This window comes from Cyphomyrmex costatus, unplaced genomic scaffold, assembly GCF_001594065.2.
Source record: "Cyphomyrmex costatus isolate MS0001 unplaced genomic scaffold, Ccosl1.0 scaffold193, whole genome shotgun sequence".
Taxonomy (NCBI): Eukaryota; Metazoa; Arthropoda; class Insecta; order Hymenoptera; family Formicidae; genus Cyphomyrmex; species Cyphomyrmex costatus.
Window position 1 is genome coordinate 1,734,587 of NW_017275965.1, and position 12,954 is coordinate 1,747,540.

At 30.4% G+C, this 12,954-nt stretch overlaps 2 protein-coding genes across 2 annotated transcripts; both read left to right on the forward strand.

Moving 5' to 3' along the window:
- The first annotated feature begins 1,404 nt into the window (after positions 1-1,404).
- On the forward strand, positions 1,405-6,015 carry LOC108772685 (probable cytochrome P450 12b2, mitochondrial). The gene is made up of 8 exons (XM_018538270.1): positions 1,405-1,627; positions 2,643-2,883; positions 3,131-3,327; positions 3,478-3,679; positions 4,103-4,253; positions 4,612-4,860; positions 5,202-5,417; positions 5,908-6,015. The coding sequence occupies exons 1-8, from the start codon at positions 1,408-1,410 to the stop codon at positions 6,013-6,015; spliced, it is 1,584 nt and encodes a 527-aa protein (XP_018393772.1). The 5' UTR covers positions 1,405-1,407.
- A 1,805-nt stretch (positions 6,016-7,820) lies between these two features.
- Positions 7,821-12,295, forward strand: yrt (erythrocyte membrane protein band 4.1-like yurt). Its single transcript, XM_018538271.1, is given in 7 exon segments — positions 7,821-8,268; positions 8,620-8,767; positions 8,834-9,010; positions 9,132-9,852; positions 10,126-10,543; positions 10,828-11,253; positions 11,679-12,295. Coding segments are annotated over 7 exon segments (2,175 nt in total). The 5' UTR covers positions 7,821-8,115; the 3' UTR covers positions 11,811-12,295.
- Positions 12,296-12,954: the final 659 nt, after the last annotated feature.

A 12,954-nucleotide genomic window follows, 5' to 3' on the forward strand; every position in this document is an offset into this window, starting at 1 on the left:
TATTATAGCAAAGGAAAAATAATAGAAGATCGAATGAAAGATAAAAATCGAATTTTTTTTTATTGTACAGAATAGAATTTTCTATTTTCAAAAATGTATTTACACAAAGAAAAATAAGTTGCTGATTTTATTTCTATGACCTATTAAATGTTTACGAATTTATTGTGATATTTGAAACATTGTTAAGAACCGAGTATAAAAATCATTAAGGTCAAAAACAATCGTCAGATATAATTTGTCTTTTGTTTCGTACGCAATGAGTTATCTTAATATCGAAGGGAACATCTGTTGATCGTAAGCTCATCAAATCTGTAAAAAGAAAAAATTGAAAGATAATATTAAAATTATTCAATTGCTTTTAATTTTCTTGTATTTTTTAATTTTTTGATACAGTACTATATATCGAGTGTTGTATACGTTCTTTTAATTCTGATAGTGCATTATCACTACGTACGGTACAAGCAGGCAGATAATTTTACATTCCAGTGCGGTACGTATTTCTTTTCTAAAATATTCCATAAATTGATTGTTAAGTTTGAGCACATGCAACAATTTGCTAAAGAATGATATCATGGATTTATGCTTATAGAAAAAATATTTTATTATCAATATTATTTGTATAATATTTTGATAAAAATTATCTCAAATTTACAAACTACTATGTATGTTATTTAGAATTGAGCAGTTTATAAAAAGAATATCACATATTTTAAGTAAATATATATTCGATTAAAATTGCTTTCCCATACACATTATTAGCGCCACTATCAATTAATGTCAACCATGTAAAATTGAATATATCGTAATTATCTATTTTATTAAAAATAAATAATTTTTATGTGTATTATAGGATATTTATATCTTTTAAAAATGGAGTACAAAATTCTTTTCTTATCGTCTTTTAATGTTTTATACAAAAATAAAATTTAGATCTTGTCCTTTATTTTTCAAAAATTAATAACAAAATGTTGTAGATATATGTTTATGTAATTGTTTGAATTAAATTGTTTATTAATTTACTTGGCTCGTTGCCTTCTTTATATTTACACTGTGATATTACAAAGTATTTTATATATTCAATAATTATATTTGAGTTTTAAATTTGTAATTATTTAGTTAATTTAAATAGATATTCCAAATTGCACATTTCTTGAATGATATATTCATTGCCATAAAAATGTCAACGCTATACATAGATTAATTTTTATCTCCGTTCAATTTACTTCTTATCTTTTTCTGATTGTGAAAATTAGAAAGAAGTAAGCAGTAAATTTAACTGAGATTAAAGTTAATCTTATATTGGTGGGACCAAGCTTTAATCATACTGAATATATATGAACCAATGATAAAAATTCTTCAGTATTATCGAACAAGTAGATATTGATATGTTGTAGAAACTCAAAAGAAATGCTATTAAATATGACGCGGGCCAGAGTTTTTATTCGCGAAGTCAACAGTCTGCGTTTTCCATTAAAAATGCAGTTCCGCACAAGATCGATCAGAAATTATCCGACAGAATCTAATGAAATAGGAGACACGAGTATTAACTTGCGACCGACCGAGGATATTCCTGGTCCAAAAGCATTACCTTTGATTGGCAATTTATTCAGATTTATGCCTTATATAGGTGAGTTATTTTACTGATGCCTAATATAATGAAATCTCGTTAATTATTATTATTGAAATTCAAATTTGTATCTAAAATATGGAAGTAAAATCGAATGACATACAATTTCGTATATAGATAATAAATAATGAGATCTTCAGATTAGTTATTAATTAATAAGCAAATATGAGCTAAATATATAATTCTAAGTATCGGTACAATATTTTATTTTTATTATTATATATTGTTTTTATTTTAATGTCCTTTAAACGCATAAAGGTTTAGATAAATATTACCAGAATGATATAAGTTAAATAAATAATGACAAATAATCATAACAGATAACAAATAGATTCGAGTCACTTTATATATTTAAACTTTTATTTGTTATTTAATATACGTAAACTTTTATAAAAAGAAATATTCAGTCAGAATGGATTTTAATGCCTAATAATATTTTTGTGAGAATTCATGTATATTTTCCAGTTTATACAAACTATATATACTGATTATTTGTCAATTTTGAATATATAAGTTTATGAAGAAATATTATTATCTAGTTAATTAAGATTTATTTTAATCGAGAGAATAAGACACTTTCCGGTTATTAATGTTATTTACATATCCTTTTCACTTATTATTAAATATTCTGAATGTCTATATATTACATCATTCATCTACATTTTCTGGTTTATTATTAATTCTTAGTTTAAAAATTTTTTTTAATATTGAATTATTTTTAATGGAAGATATATTTAACAAAATATAAATAAGATATTCAAGATTGACAAATAATCAATGTATAGTTTGTATAAACTGGAAAATGTACATAAATTCTCGCAGAAATATTATTAGGTACTAAAATCCGCTCTGACCGAATATTCCTTTTTATAAAACGTGTATTAGATAATCTATTGTTATAGATTTGTTATCTTATTATGCATGAAACAAATGTATTCAGTATTTAAATATATTTTTTCTTTCTCTTGATCTTTTTTATTTATATAAATCATAATTATTTGTATAAATTATATAGGTGAATACTATAATGTGAATGTTCTGACACTTATGCGGATGCTGCATGAAAAGTACGGCAATATCGTCAAACTTGACGGTTTAAAGAAACAACCAACTATTTTTTTATTCTGTCCAGAATTATGTAAAAGTATGTATCAGTTGCAAGGCAAAATTCCAATACGAATTGCCATGGAGCCCTTGCACAACTATCGTAAAAATAGAGAAGACATTTACAAAGGACAGTATGGTCTCACAACAAGGTCAGTAGATCATGGAAAAGAATATAAGTAATCAAACTTCTGTATATATATAATATATATATATATATGTATATATGTATGTGTGTATATTTTTAACACATCTATGTCCAACAAAAGCTCTATTTTTAAATACTTTTTTCTTTTATTTCTTTCTTTTACTCTCGCATATCTTAACAAATTGCCTAATGTCAGCCTATAAATTAAGTAATTTTCTTTTCTGTTAATAAAAATGACTTTCTGCTTTTAGTCAAGGAGAACTGTGGAAGGAGTTTCGGTCAAAAGTTGGTCCACATATGATGCGACCAAAAATAGTGAAAATGCATGTTGCACAAATTCACGATATAACTAACGAGTTCGTGGATAAAATATCAACACTGCTAGATCCTAAAACGCTGGAATTGCCAGATGACTTTATGAACGAATTATACAAATGGAGTGTAGAATGTAAGTATGTATACATGTATGTGAGATAATTGCAACATATTTAAGCCGTCAATGTTTTAATAATTCTCTTTGAAAGCGAAGCACTGAAAAAAAATAATATGAAAAATATTAATCATAGTTAATAACTTATTTTCTATATATTTTTTACAGCGATGTGTTCAATAGCATTAAATTACCGAATGGGGTGCTTAAAGTCTAATCTTGCCATAGACTCAGATGCGCAAATAATGATTAATTGTGTAAAGGAAATGTTCGATCTTACGTATCGTATAGAAAATGTACCATCTCTATTAGAAATAAATAATAGACGGAATTATCAAAAGCTGTTCAATGCATTAGATAAAATTAATGGGTAAGTATAAAAATTTATATTAATTATACTATATTAAAGGACGTACTATACTTGCAAACATTTTACGAATTTATTACTTATTACTTTTATCTTCATCTTCTTACATATACTTCTTCACAGGGAATGGAAGAGTTACTTTTACAGTTATCATTACAGTCATAAAAAATTGCAACATTGTTATAAAAAGTAACTGCAAAAGTAATTATAAAAGTAACTCTTCCATTCCCTGCTTCTTCAACATCTTTGTATAACTGTAACTGTGAATAGTTGTTATAAAGAAACGCTTATATTCTATTTTTTTTATTGTTAGAATGCTAACTGATGTTTTATTTTTACAACTTATCATTGTCATAATTAGTAATGCTTCTGCCAGTCATAGTTTACTTTTATTTATAATATAATTTATATTATGATTTCCTTTAGAATTTCCGCGAAATACATCGAGAATGCTAAAAATAATATTTTGAAGACTGCAGACGCGGATAGAGACTATAGTATACTGGAAAAACTTTTGTGCATTGATGAACAAACGGCTCTTGTAATGGCTTTGGATATACTAATGAGCACTGATACGGTAAAAAACGTTGACTTTAATCCAATTTTTATTTGTGAATTATATAGAAATTGTACAATATTTTTTATAAATAAAATTAATCTCTCAGTACATAAAAATATTCCGGCAAATAATAAAATAATATAAATAATAGTTACAAAATTTTCATAACAATTGTTCTAAACAATATGTACATATAATATATATATATATATATAAATATGTATATATATTTATTTATGTGTATACACAAACACAGGATATAACATGATGTGTATACTTAGAAATTTGCAATGTATAATATAGAATTAAAAAACCTTATTTAGCAAAAATAATAAAATTATTAAAATATAATTAAGATTGAATAACATTTTTATAGACAAGCAATGCGGCTGGTGCTTTGCTATATCATATCGCAAATAATAAGGAGAAACAGGAAAAATTGCGAAAAGAAGTAATGTCTGTATTACCTGACAAAACAACACCTATTACACCTGATGTTTTGGAAAAGATACCGTATGTTAAGGGCTGTATCAAAGAATCTATGCGACTGTTTCCCATCACCAATGGTATTCTAAGAAATATGCCAAAAGATGTTTCTTTGGGAGGATACTTCATACCAAAAGGAGTATGTCGTCTTTTAGTATTTTTCTAAATTATATAGATTAAGTGTGTGCGTGCGTGCGTGGGTACGTGGGGGTGTGTGTGTGTGTTTTTGTTAATGGCTTAGAATATATATCAATTAAAGCATATTTCAAGATTTTTAACCCATTTTTTTGCTCTAGATTGAAAATTTGCAGGGAATGGTCTTCTTACAGTTAATTCATAATCATATATGTATAATAGTTTCTTATTTTAAAAATTATTTTATAATTCTTTATTTCACAAAACATAAGTGAAATTTTATATGTTATGAAAAATAATGAAATAAGATCGCATTTTTCATGATTTCTTTCTTCATATCATTAGACAAATGTGATAGCTTGTCACGCAGTCCTTTCGATGGATCCTAAGTATTTTGCGTGTCCTATGGAATATATTCCCGAAAGATGGATACGGGATAGTCCTGAATTTTCATCACATAAAAGTATACATACCTACGTATACATGCCTTTCGGTTATGGTGTTCGCGCTTGTATTGGACAAAGATTCGCTGAGATGGAGCTCGAGATATTACTCTTGAAAGTTCGTAAACTTTTACTTTTTTTATAATTTCTAACATCAAATAGCATCTTAATGATTGTGAATCCTCAAGACTAAACAAATCTCCCCAATTTTCGTTTAGTTGTTACGTCCACAAAGAATTCATAAGTACATTTTTCTATATTCTATAATAGTTACACACGTATATGTATGTAATAATTTAAAATGAACATGATTACATGTTATATCTTTTCATATTTTCTTTTAAATATTAATTTTATAATTTTTATTCTAACAATAATAAGCTAAACGTTTAATTTGTTAACACAATTTTTTGTACAGAATTTAATGATCATTGTTTCAATAGGAATCATGAGCTGAGGAATTATTTTTAAATAAATTTCATTAATTTTCGAGATAATTCTCATGCAGATCAATTGCAAGAATATTATCCATATTATATTTTTCAATTATTTTTGTTATACATTGTAAATGGAAAGAACATATAAAGGTATATTTGTTTCATATATAGGTCATACGAAATTTTCGGATTGAATGGCATTATGGACCACTTGAACACGAGAGCCAAATTGTAAATACGGTGAAATCACCGTTGCGATTCAAGCTCATCGATTTGTAGACTCAGATATTATTTCCACAGCTCAATCATCGTCCCATCAATACCGAATTGTACTAACAATGTTTTTTCTAATAAAATATTTAATCTAATAATACATTTTAAAAAAATAATTTTTTTTAAATATGTTATTAGAAAAAACATATTAAAAAAAAATAATTTTTTTAAATATGTAGTATATAGTATACATATATATGTACGTATGCTATATTACATGTTCTTGATGTTACATACAGGGTATTTATTATTACATATCTATATATAACTATATACCTTTTAAAGATAGAAAAAAGTGAATTAAATTATAATAAAAATCCTATATATCTGGCTTTGCGATTTACGTGATAATTAATGAGAAATTATAATTAATAACAAAGATCTGCGAATGTGTGTGTGTATGTGTGCGTGCGTGCGTGCGTGCGTGCGTGCGTGCGTGCGTGCGTGCGTGCGTGCGTGCGTGCGTGCGTGCGTGTGATGTGTGTGTGTGTGTGTGTGTGTGTGTGTGTGTGTGTGGATATTTGCGAAATTTAGTGAGAAAAGGCAATGGCTGCGTTCAGCAGAGAAAGCAGCTTTGCAACTGTTGTAAAATTCTTTAATATGATTGGTCTTGCCCTTATTTCCTCATTAGATCTAAATGTATAAGCCAATCATATTCAAAAATTTTACAGCAGTTGCAAAGCTGCTTCTTTTGCTGAACGTAGCCAATGTTATATGTCGTTTGCTAAAGGGATGAATGTATGTTGATTTGCATTTATTAATAAGTTTCTCATTAATTATTACAAAAATTGAAAATAATACAAAAAATTTGTCTAATTATCCACTTTATTTGCCCATAAGAGGACGAGTTATGTGTATTTATTAGACAATAGATACCCTGTATGAAAATATATATATGACAATTAATATACTATAAGACAATATAATACTATACAATATAAGACAATGGGTGCATCCAGAAGCACGACCGCTCATTGACTGCTCAGTGAGCTCTTGTACCTGTTTAGTTTATATTTTTAAACCTAATGGAATATGCCAATCAGATAAAAAAGCTCTGTTTTGATGCTGAAAATGAGCGTTGAACATCAGCATGAAGAGCCAACTTTAGTGATTATCACCTGCCAAATTTGTGGCTCATTGAACGCTTAGTAAGCGGTCGTGCTTCTGGATGCACCTAATATATGTGTACTATATAATATAAATAAAATACACATATATAAATATAACATTTTATACTTTTATACTGTAATTGTAATTTTTAATTATTTTGACAAGATAATGATACGAATTATACATTGACGATGATATATTTTATTATAGATCTTATTGCGATGCTAAAAAATGTAAGTAAAGTGCAGATTTGTATTTTGTATTAGTAAATATTTTTATATTTTGAGAAATAAACATTTGTATGCAAAAAATTATAATTGTTTATGTTAATTTCCTATAATTTAATTATTATATGTTAATATAATCAAGAGAGATACGATATAATGTCTTTTGGCGCTAAGACATATTTCAAATGCTTATTTTTCGTGTACTTATATATACTACGCAATTGTTTAAATTGCAGTTTCGCGCCTCTTCTGCATCTGTATGCGTTCGTTCCGAAACTCATCAGGAAGAAACATCGTTTCAACAATCGGCATTTTCCGCCGTCGGGCGTATCATATGCATGGTCGTGGGGGTCGTGGGTGCGGGGTGCGGGTGCGTAAATATATATACTATTGTTGTGCGGCGTGGCCGCTACGTAATTTCCGAGCAGGTGTAGAATGTGAGAACGTTGGTGCGAATTGACGCGGACGCCGCGAGATTTCAGAATTAGAGTTAGCTTCACAAATTTGGTAGGTGATAATCACTAAAGTTGGCTCTTCATGCTGACGTTCAACGCTCATTTTCAGCGTCAAAACAGATCACATGATCATGTAATCTGTTTTGATGCTGAAAATGAGCGTCGAGCATCAGCATGAAAAGCCACCTTAAAGAGTGGTAATCGCGACGGTGAAGAGACATAAAGAGAGAGAGAGAAAGAGAGAGTGGGCGGTTCGCGTCTCATGTCTCATCTACAGGTCAATGGGCGTCTTGATTTGACAACGAGGATCCAGGATGCTGAGGTTCCTGTCGCGACGGAGGGCGCGTGGTGTCAGCGGTCAGACCACTTCGTCACAGATCAAGAATCAGAGACTACCCAGCAACAAAAATGTTGTCCAGTGCAGGGTGGTATTGCTGGATGGCACGGATCTACCTATAGAATTGTCGGTAAGTTTTTTCTTCTGTTTCTTTTACCTTTAATTGTTGTCATAGTCCTTCTAATGTTTTTTTTATCTTCATATAATTGTCATAAAGATAAAGAAAAAAAGCATGAGACTAGAAAAGAATCTATAAATCAGACTAGAAACTAAAAAATGCTTTTTACATATAATAGTTGCACTAAATATTATATCATTTAACACATTTAATTATCCAATTTCCAGGCTTTATAATTAATATTAATTTTGTAATTTTGTTAAATGTTATTATATAGCAAATGTGTAACATTTTGTGCTCCATTCTGTAAATTCTGTCTATATATACATGTGTTATTTTGTAATTGTTGGTCTTCTTTTGCAGAAAAAAGCATTGGCTAGTGACTTATATGAACAAGTATTTTATAGCCTTGATTTAATTGAGAAGGATTACTTTGGACTCCAATACACAGACAGTAATAATGTCCAACACTGGCTAGATCCAACAAAACCAATCAAGAAGCAAGTTAAAAGTATGTATGTTTTCTAAATTCTTTCAAAAGCAGACAAACATAAGACTTACATAATTTTTTATTTAGTTGGACCTCCGTACACACTTAGATTAAAAGTAAAATTCTATTCTTCGGAGCCAAACACTCTACGTGAGGAGCTGACGCGGTACCAGTTCTTTTTGCAATTGAAGCAAGATGTTCTGGAAGGCAAACTTCACTGTCCTCATCAAGTTGCGGTTCAGTTAGCTGCTCTGTCTCTTCAATGTGAGTTTATTCAAACAGTATTTCTAATCACTTTGTTGTTATTATTATTAGCTATAATAAAATTGTAGCTGTTATTGTGTGACAAATGATGTACCATTAAAAGGTAGAAATCTTATTCTAGCTGAATTAGGAGATTATGATTCTGCTATGCATACTGCTGCGACTGTGTCAGAATTTCGCTTTGTACCAGGCCAAACAGAACAGATGGAATTGGAAATACTGGAAGAGTACATTAAATGTTCTGGTCTCACCCCAGCCCAAGCAGAATCCGCATACCTTAGCAAGGCCAAATGGCTAGATATGTATGGCGTTGACATGCACATTGTTCTTGGCAAAGATGCCTGCGAGTATTCTCTGGGCTTGACTCCGACTGGCATCCTGGTTTTCGAAAGCACGCAAAAGATAGGCTTGTTCTTCTGGCCGAAGATTGGTCGTTTGGACTTCAAGAAAAAAAAGCTGACACTAGTAGTCGTAGAAGAGGACGATGAAGGCAGAGGCGAGCAGGAGCATACTTTTGTGTTCAGATTGGTGAACGAGAAGGCTTGCAAGCATCTATGGAAGTGCGCGGTCGAGCATCATGCTTTCTTCCGTCTACGCGCACCGGTCAAGGGCACCAGTGGTCGCCAGAATTTTTTCCGTATGGGTTCGCGTTTCCGTTACAGCGGCAAAACAGAATTTCAGACAACGCAACTGAATCGGGCACGCCGCACCGTACAGTTCGAGCGACGACCGAGTCAGAGATATGCGCGACGACAAAGTCACGTTCTTCGCGAAAGGCAGCGTCAACAGCAACAGGTAGAGCAGCCACAACCATCTCCACCTCCAGGTGAGCTGAAATATACGTTAGCATAATAATTGGCAATCTTATATATTTCGAAATCTAATATTTTATCATTAAACCTTGTTTATTTAAAAAAAAAGAATTTTTTACAAGCCGCTTAAAAATGCGAATAGACAATAAAATATTGTATTTTAATTTATTTGAACTAAATTATATATATTTTGAAAAAAATGTTTTATCAAAATATTTTTTAAATATTTTTTAGATCTTGATAAGACAAATGTGATATTCATAATTAAATTTTGACACATAAAAGATAATATAAATTATTAAGAATTTTCTAATCGAGTCGATCCAGTACAAAATCTTCGAATTCCTCGAGTGTTCAGGGCACGTCATCGCCTTTGGTAGATTCTTTGTTGAAGTCTCTCGCCAAAGATCAACAACCACTGGAGGCCAGGAACCAAACGACGGTCGGCAGTAGCGAGAAAGAGTCAGAACCAATGAAGACCAGTTTGACGGTTGAAACTATCGCCAATCAAGTGCAGCTAGTGCCTAATAATCAAGTGGGTGGAACGTCGTCGTTACCTCCTCGAACACCGATCCCACCGGAGTCCCTAAAGTGTAACATACTGAAGGCTACTCTTGAGCAGGGGAAAAACTCGAATTTGGTCTCCATCACGTCCACAGAAAGTTCTGGAGTGATTGCAAAGAAAAATCAACACTCAGATGCAGCAACTATCGTTTCTGTGGTGAGCATCGTTATCACTTTCATTTATAATTTTTCCTATTTTTATAGTTTTGTCCTGCTTGAATCATTTACCTTATACGCCTTTTGTGTATATGATCATATTTTTTTATATTTTATAATTTTTAAAATTTGAGGTATCTTTGCTTAGTAATATTTAACGTATTTTTTGCATTTTTAATTTTGTCAAGATTATTCTGTTGCTGTTTATGTTTATATTTATTGTGTCTGCTTTTTGTTAGACGCGAGCTATAATGTGTTTGCTTTCTTGCTTTCTTCATCAAATAGGGTGGTGACAAATTGACTCTCTCTGTGAGTGGTGCTACGACAGCAGTAAATCCTTCTATGGACGATGCTGTTACTGTAACGCATTTTTCATTGGATAGTTGGGGACAGATCGAACAAAAAACTACACCGTTAAGCCCAAAAGTATCGAATCAGTCGCAAAATCCTTTCAATCCGTTCACTAATGATAGCATCGACACATCTAATACGCCCGAAACTTCCGAGGAGGAAGCGAAACCGGAAGACGACAAGAAAAAGAACACCAATCCGTTCATAGACTCGAATCCCTTCTTGGGTATTCTCAATCCTTTCAAAGATTTACAACCGGTTACAACAGAGAAAAAAGTCGAGGCGGATACAGAAAAAGTCGGAGCACGAGTTGTTAAAACTGAGGAGATACAAACGACCACTACAACACTTACACACAAGGTCAGTCACATTTTTTACGCTTGCAGTCCAGCGTCTCGTCTATTATGTAAACACTCTTCAGTTTCACCAAGAATGGAAAACTTACTTTTAGAATAAGTCTAAGAAACTTATCATTTAGCGCTAATCGTAAAATAAAAGTAAGATTTTATTCTGTGAGAGTAAGTTCAATCTGTTGGTAAAAGCGTAATAAGAATTTGCTTTGTGTTTCACGTGAAAATTGTCCCTCTGTGTGTATGTGAATAGTAAAGTGTATTAAATATTCTTTGAGTTCATAATTTGAACCATTAAAATTTGACTATTATAAAGATAGTTAACATAAATAATCAAAATTATTAATATTCTGTAAAATAAAAATTTTTTTTAATAATTATTATCAATCGATAAAAATTAATTTAGAATAAAGTATTAAAATACGTGTTTTGCAGGATGAGAGTCAAGCGGCATCAGACATTAGTCCTTGGCTAGTAGCGGATCCGTCGCAAAGTCCAGCACCTGATCAAACACCAACTAAGCATACAATAATTACGAGAAAGACGGTAATTACCACACAGTTATAAAATATTTATTAAATATTATAAGGGGAGAAAAATAATGTCGATGTACAACGCGCGAGAAAGTAGCATCAACGTACGACTATATATATTTACTTTGGTCTTCCTCGGACTGCCTATAGCTTTCTTTTTTTACTTGCTTTACAAAGTGCGTGATGTTAGTCATGACAATTACGATAATCGTAACAATTAAAAAGCATGTAAAAAAACTACATGTTAAAAAATAATTATGAAAAGATTTTATAAGTTGTACTTAGACATAAAAAGCAGAGTACCATTTTGGGAAGGCATTGCTTAAGTCACTGTTAGAATATTTTTCAATTAATAGAATAGTCGTTTTATGCCGACTAAGAATTTGCATAATGAGATAAGCTTTCTGTTTATAGCATCATGAACATTTCTTAATTGTACAATGCATTTATCTTAAGCTTATTTGTTGATGAAACAAGTGTCCTTATAACCTGCCAACATGTATTATAAAATACATATACAAGGTCTATTCGCGTTAAAGACATTTTTTACGTTTATTTTTTGCATTTTATGTTTTTTTTCTATTTGCAAAGAATAAATGTACTTTATTTAACTTTAATTTGGAGTGCAGCTAAAATGAACAGACCTACGTATTTCGTGAGGCAATATGTATTGCTTCACGTCTAAATATGCATTTATAAGATAGCATTTTTGTATTAACAGCCATTGTGCCTTCGAATTTAACGTACGATGGACAAATATGCAATTATGCGAATATTAAAAACGAAAAAATCATATTCGCTATGACTGATTAAAAATATAAGTATTACATTCCCGTTATATATACAATAATATATAAATTATATAAATAATTGTGCTATATAAGTAGAGTTGACCAAAACTTTTGAGAACAATTTTGTCAATAAAAAATTTTAGATTTGATGTAATTAATCAGGTCAACTAATAATGTTGATTCCATCTACTCTTTTTAGATTTGTGAATAATGTATTTATGTATTATAATAAATAAAAGAGACAATAATCGATAGATAAATAAAAAAAATTAATACGTGAATCATCGCCAGTCTTAGGTAAAGCACAACTTGTGCCTCATACACATGCAGCTATAAAGATATTTATATCTATTATTTTATGCCTACGAAACTATTCAATCAAATTTT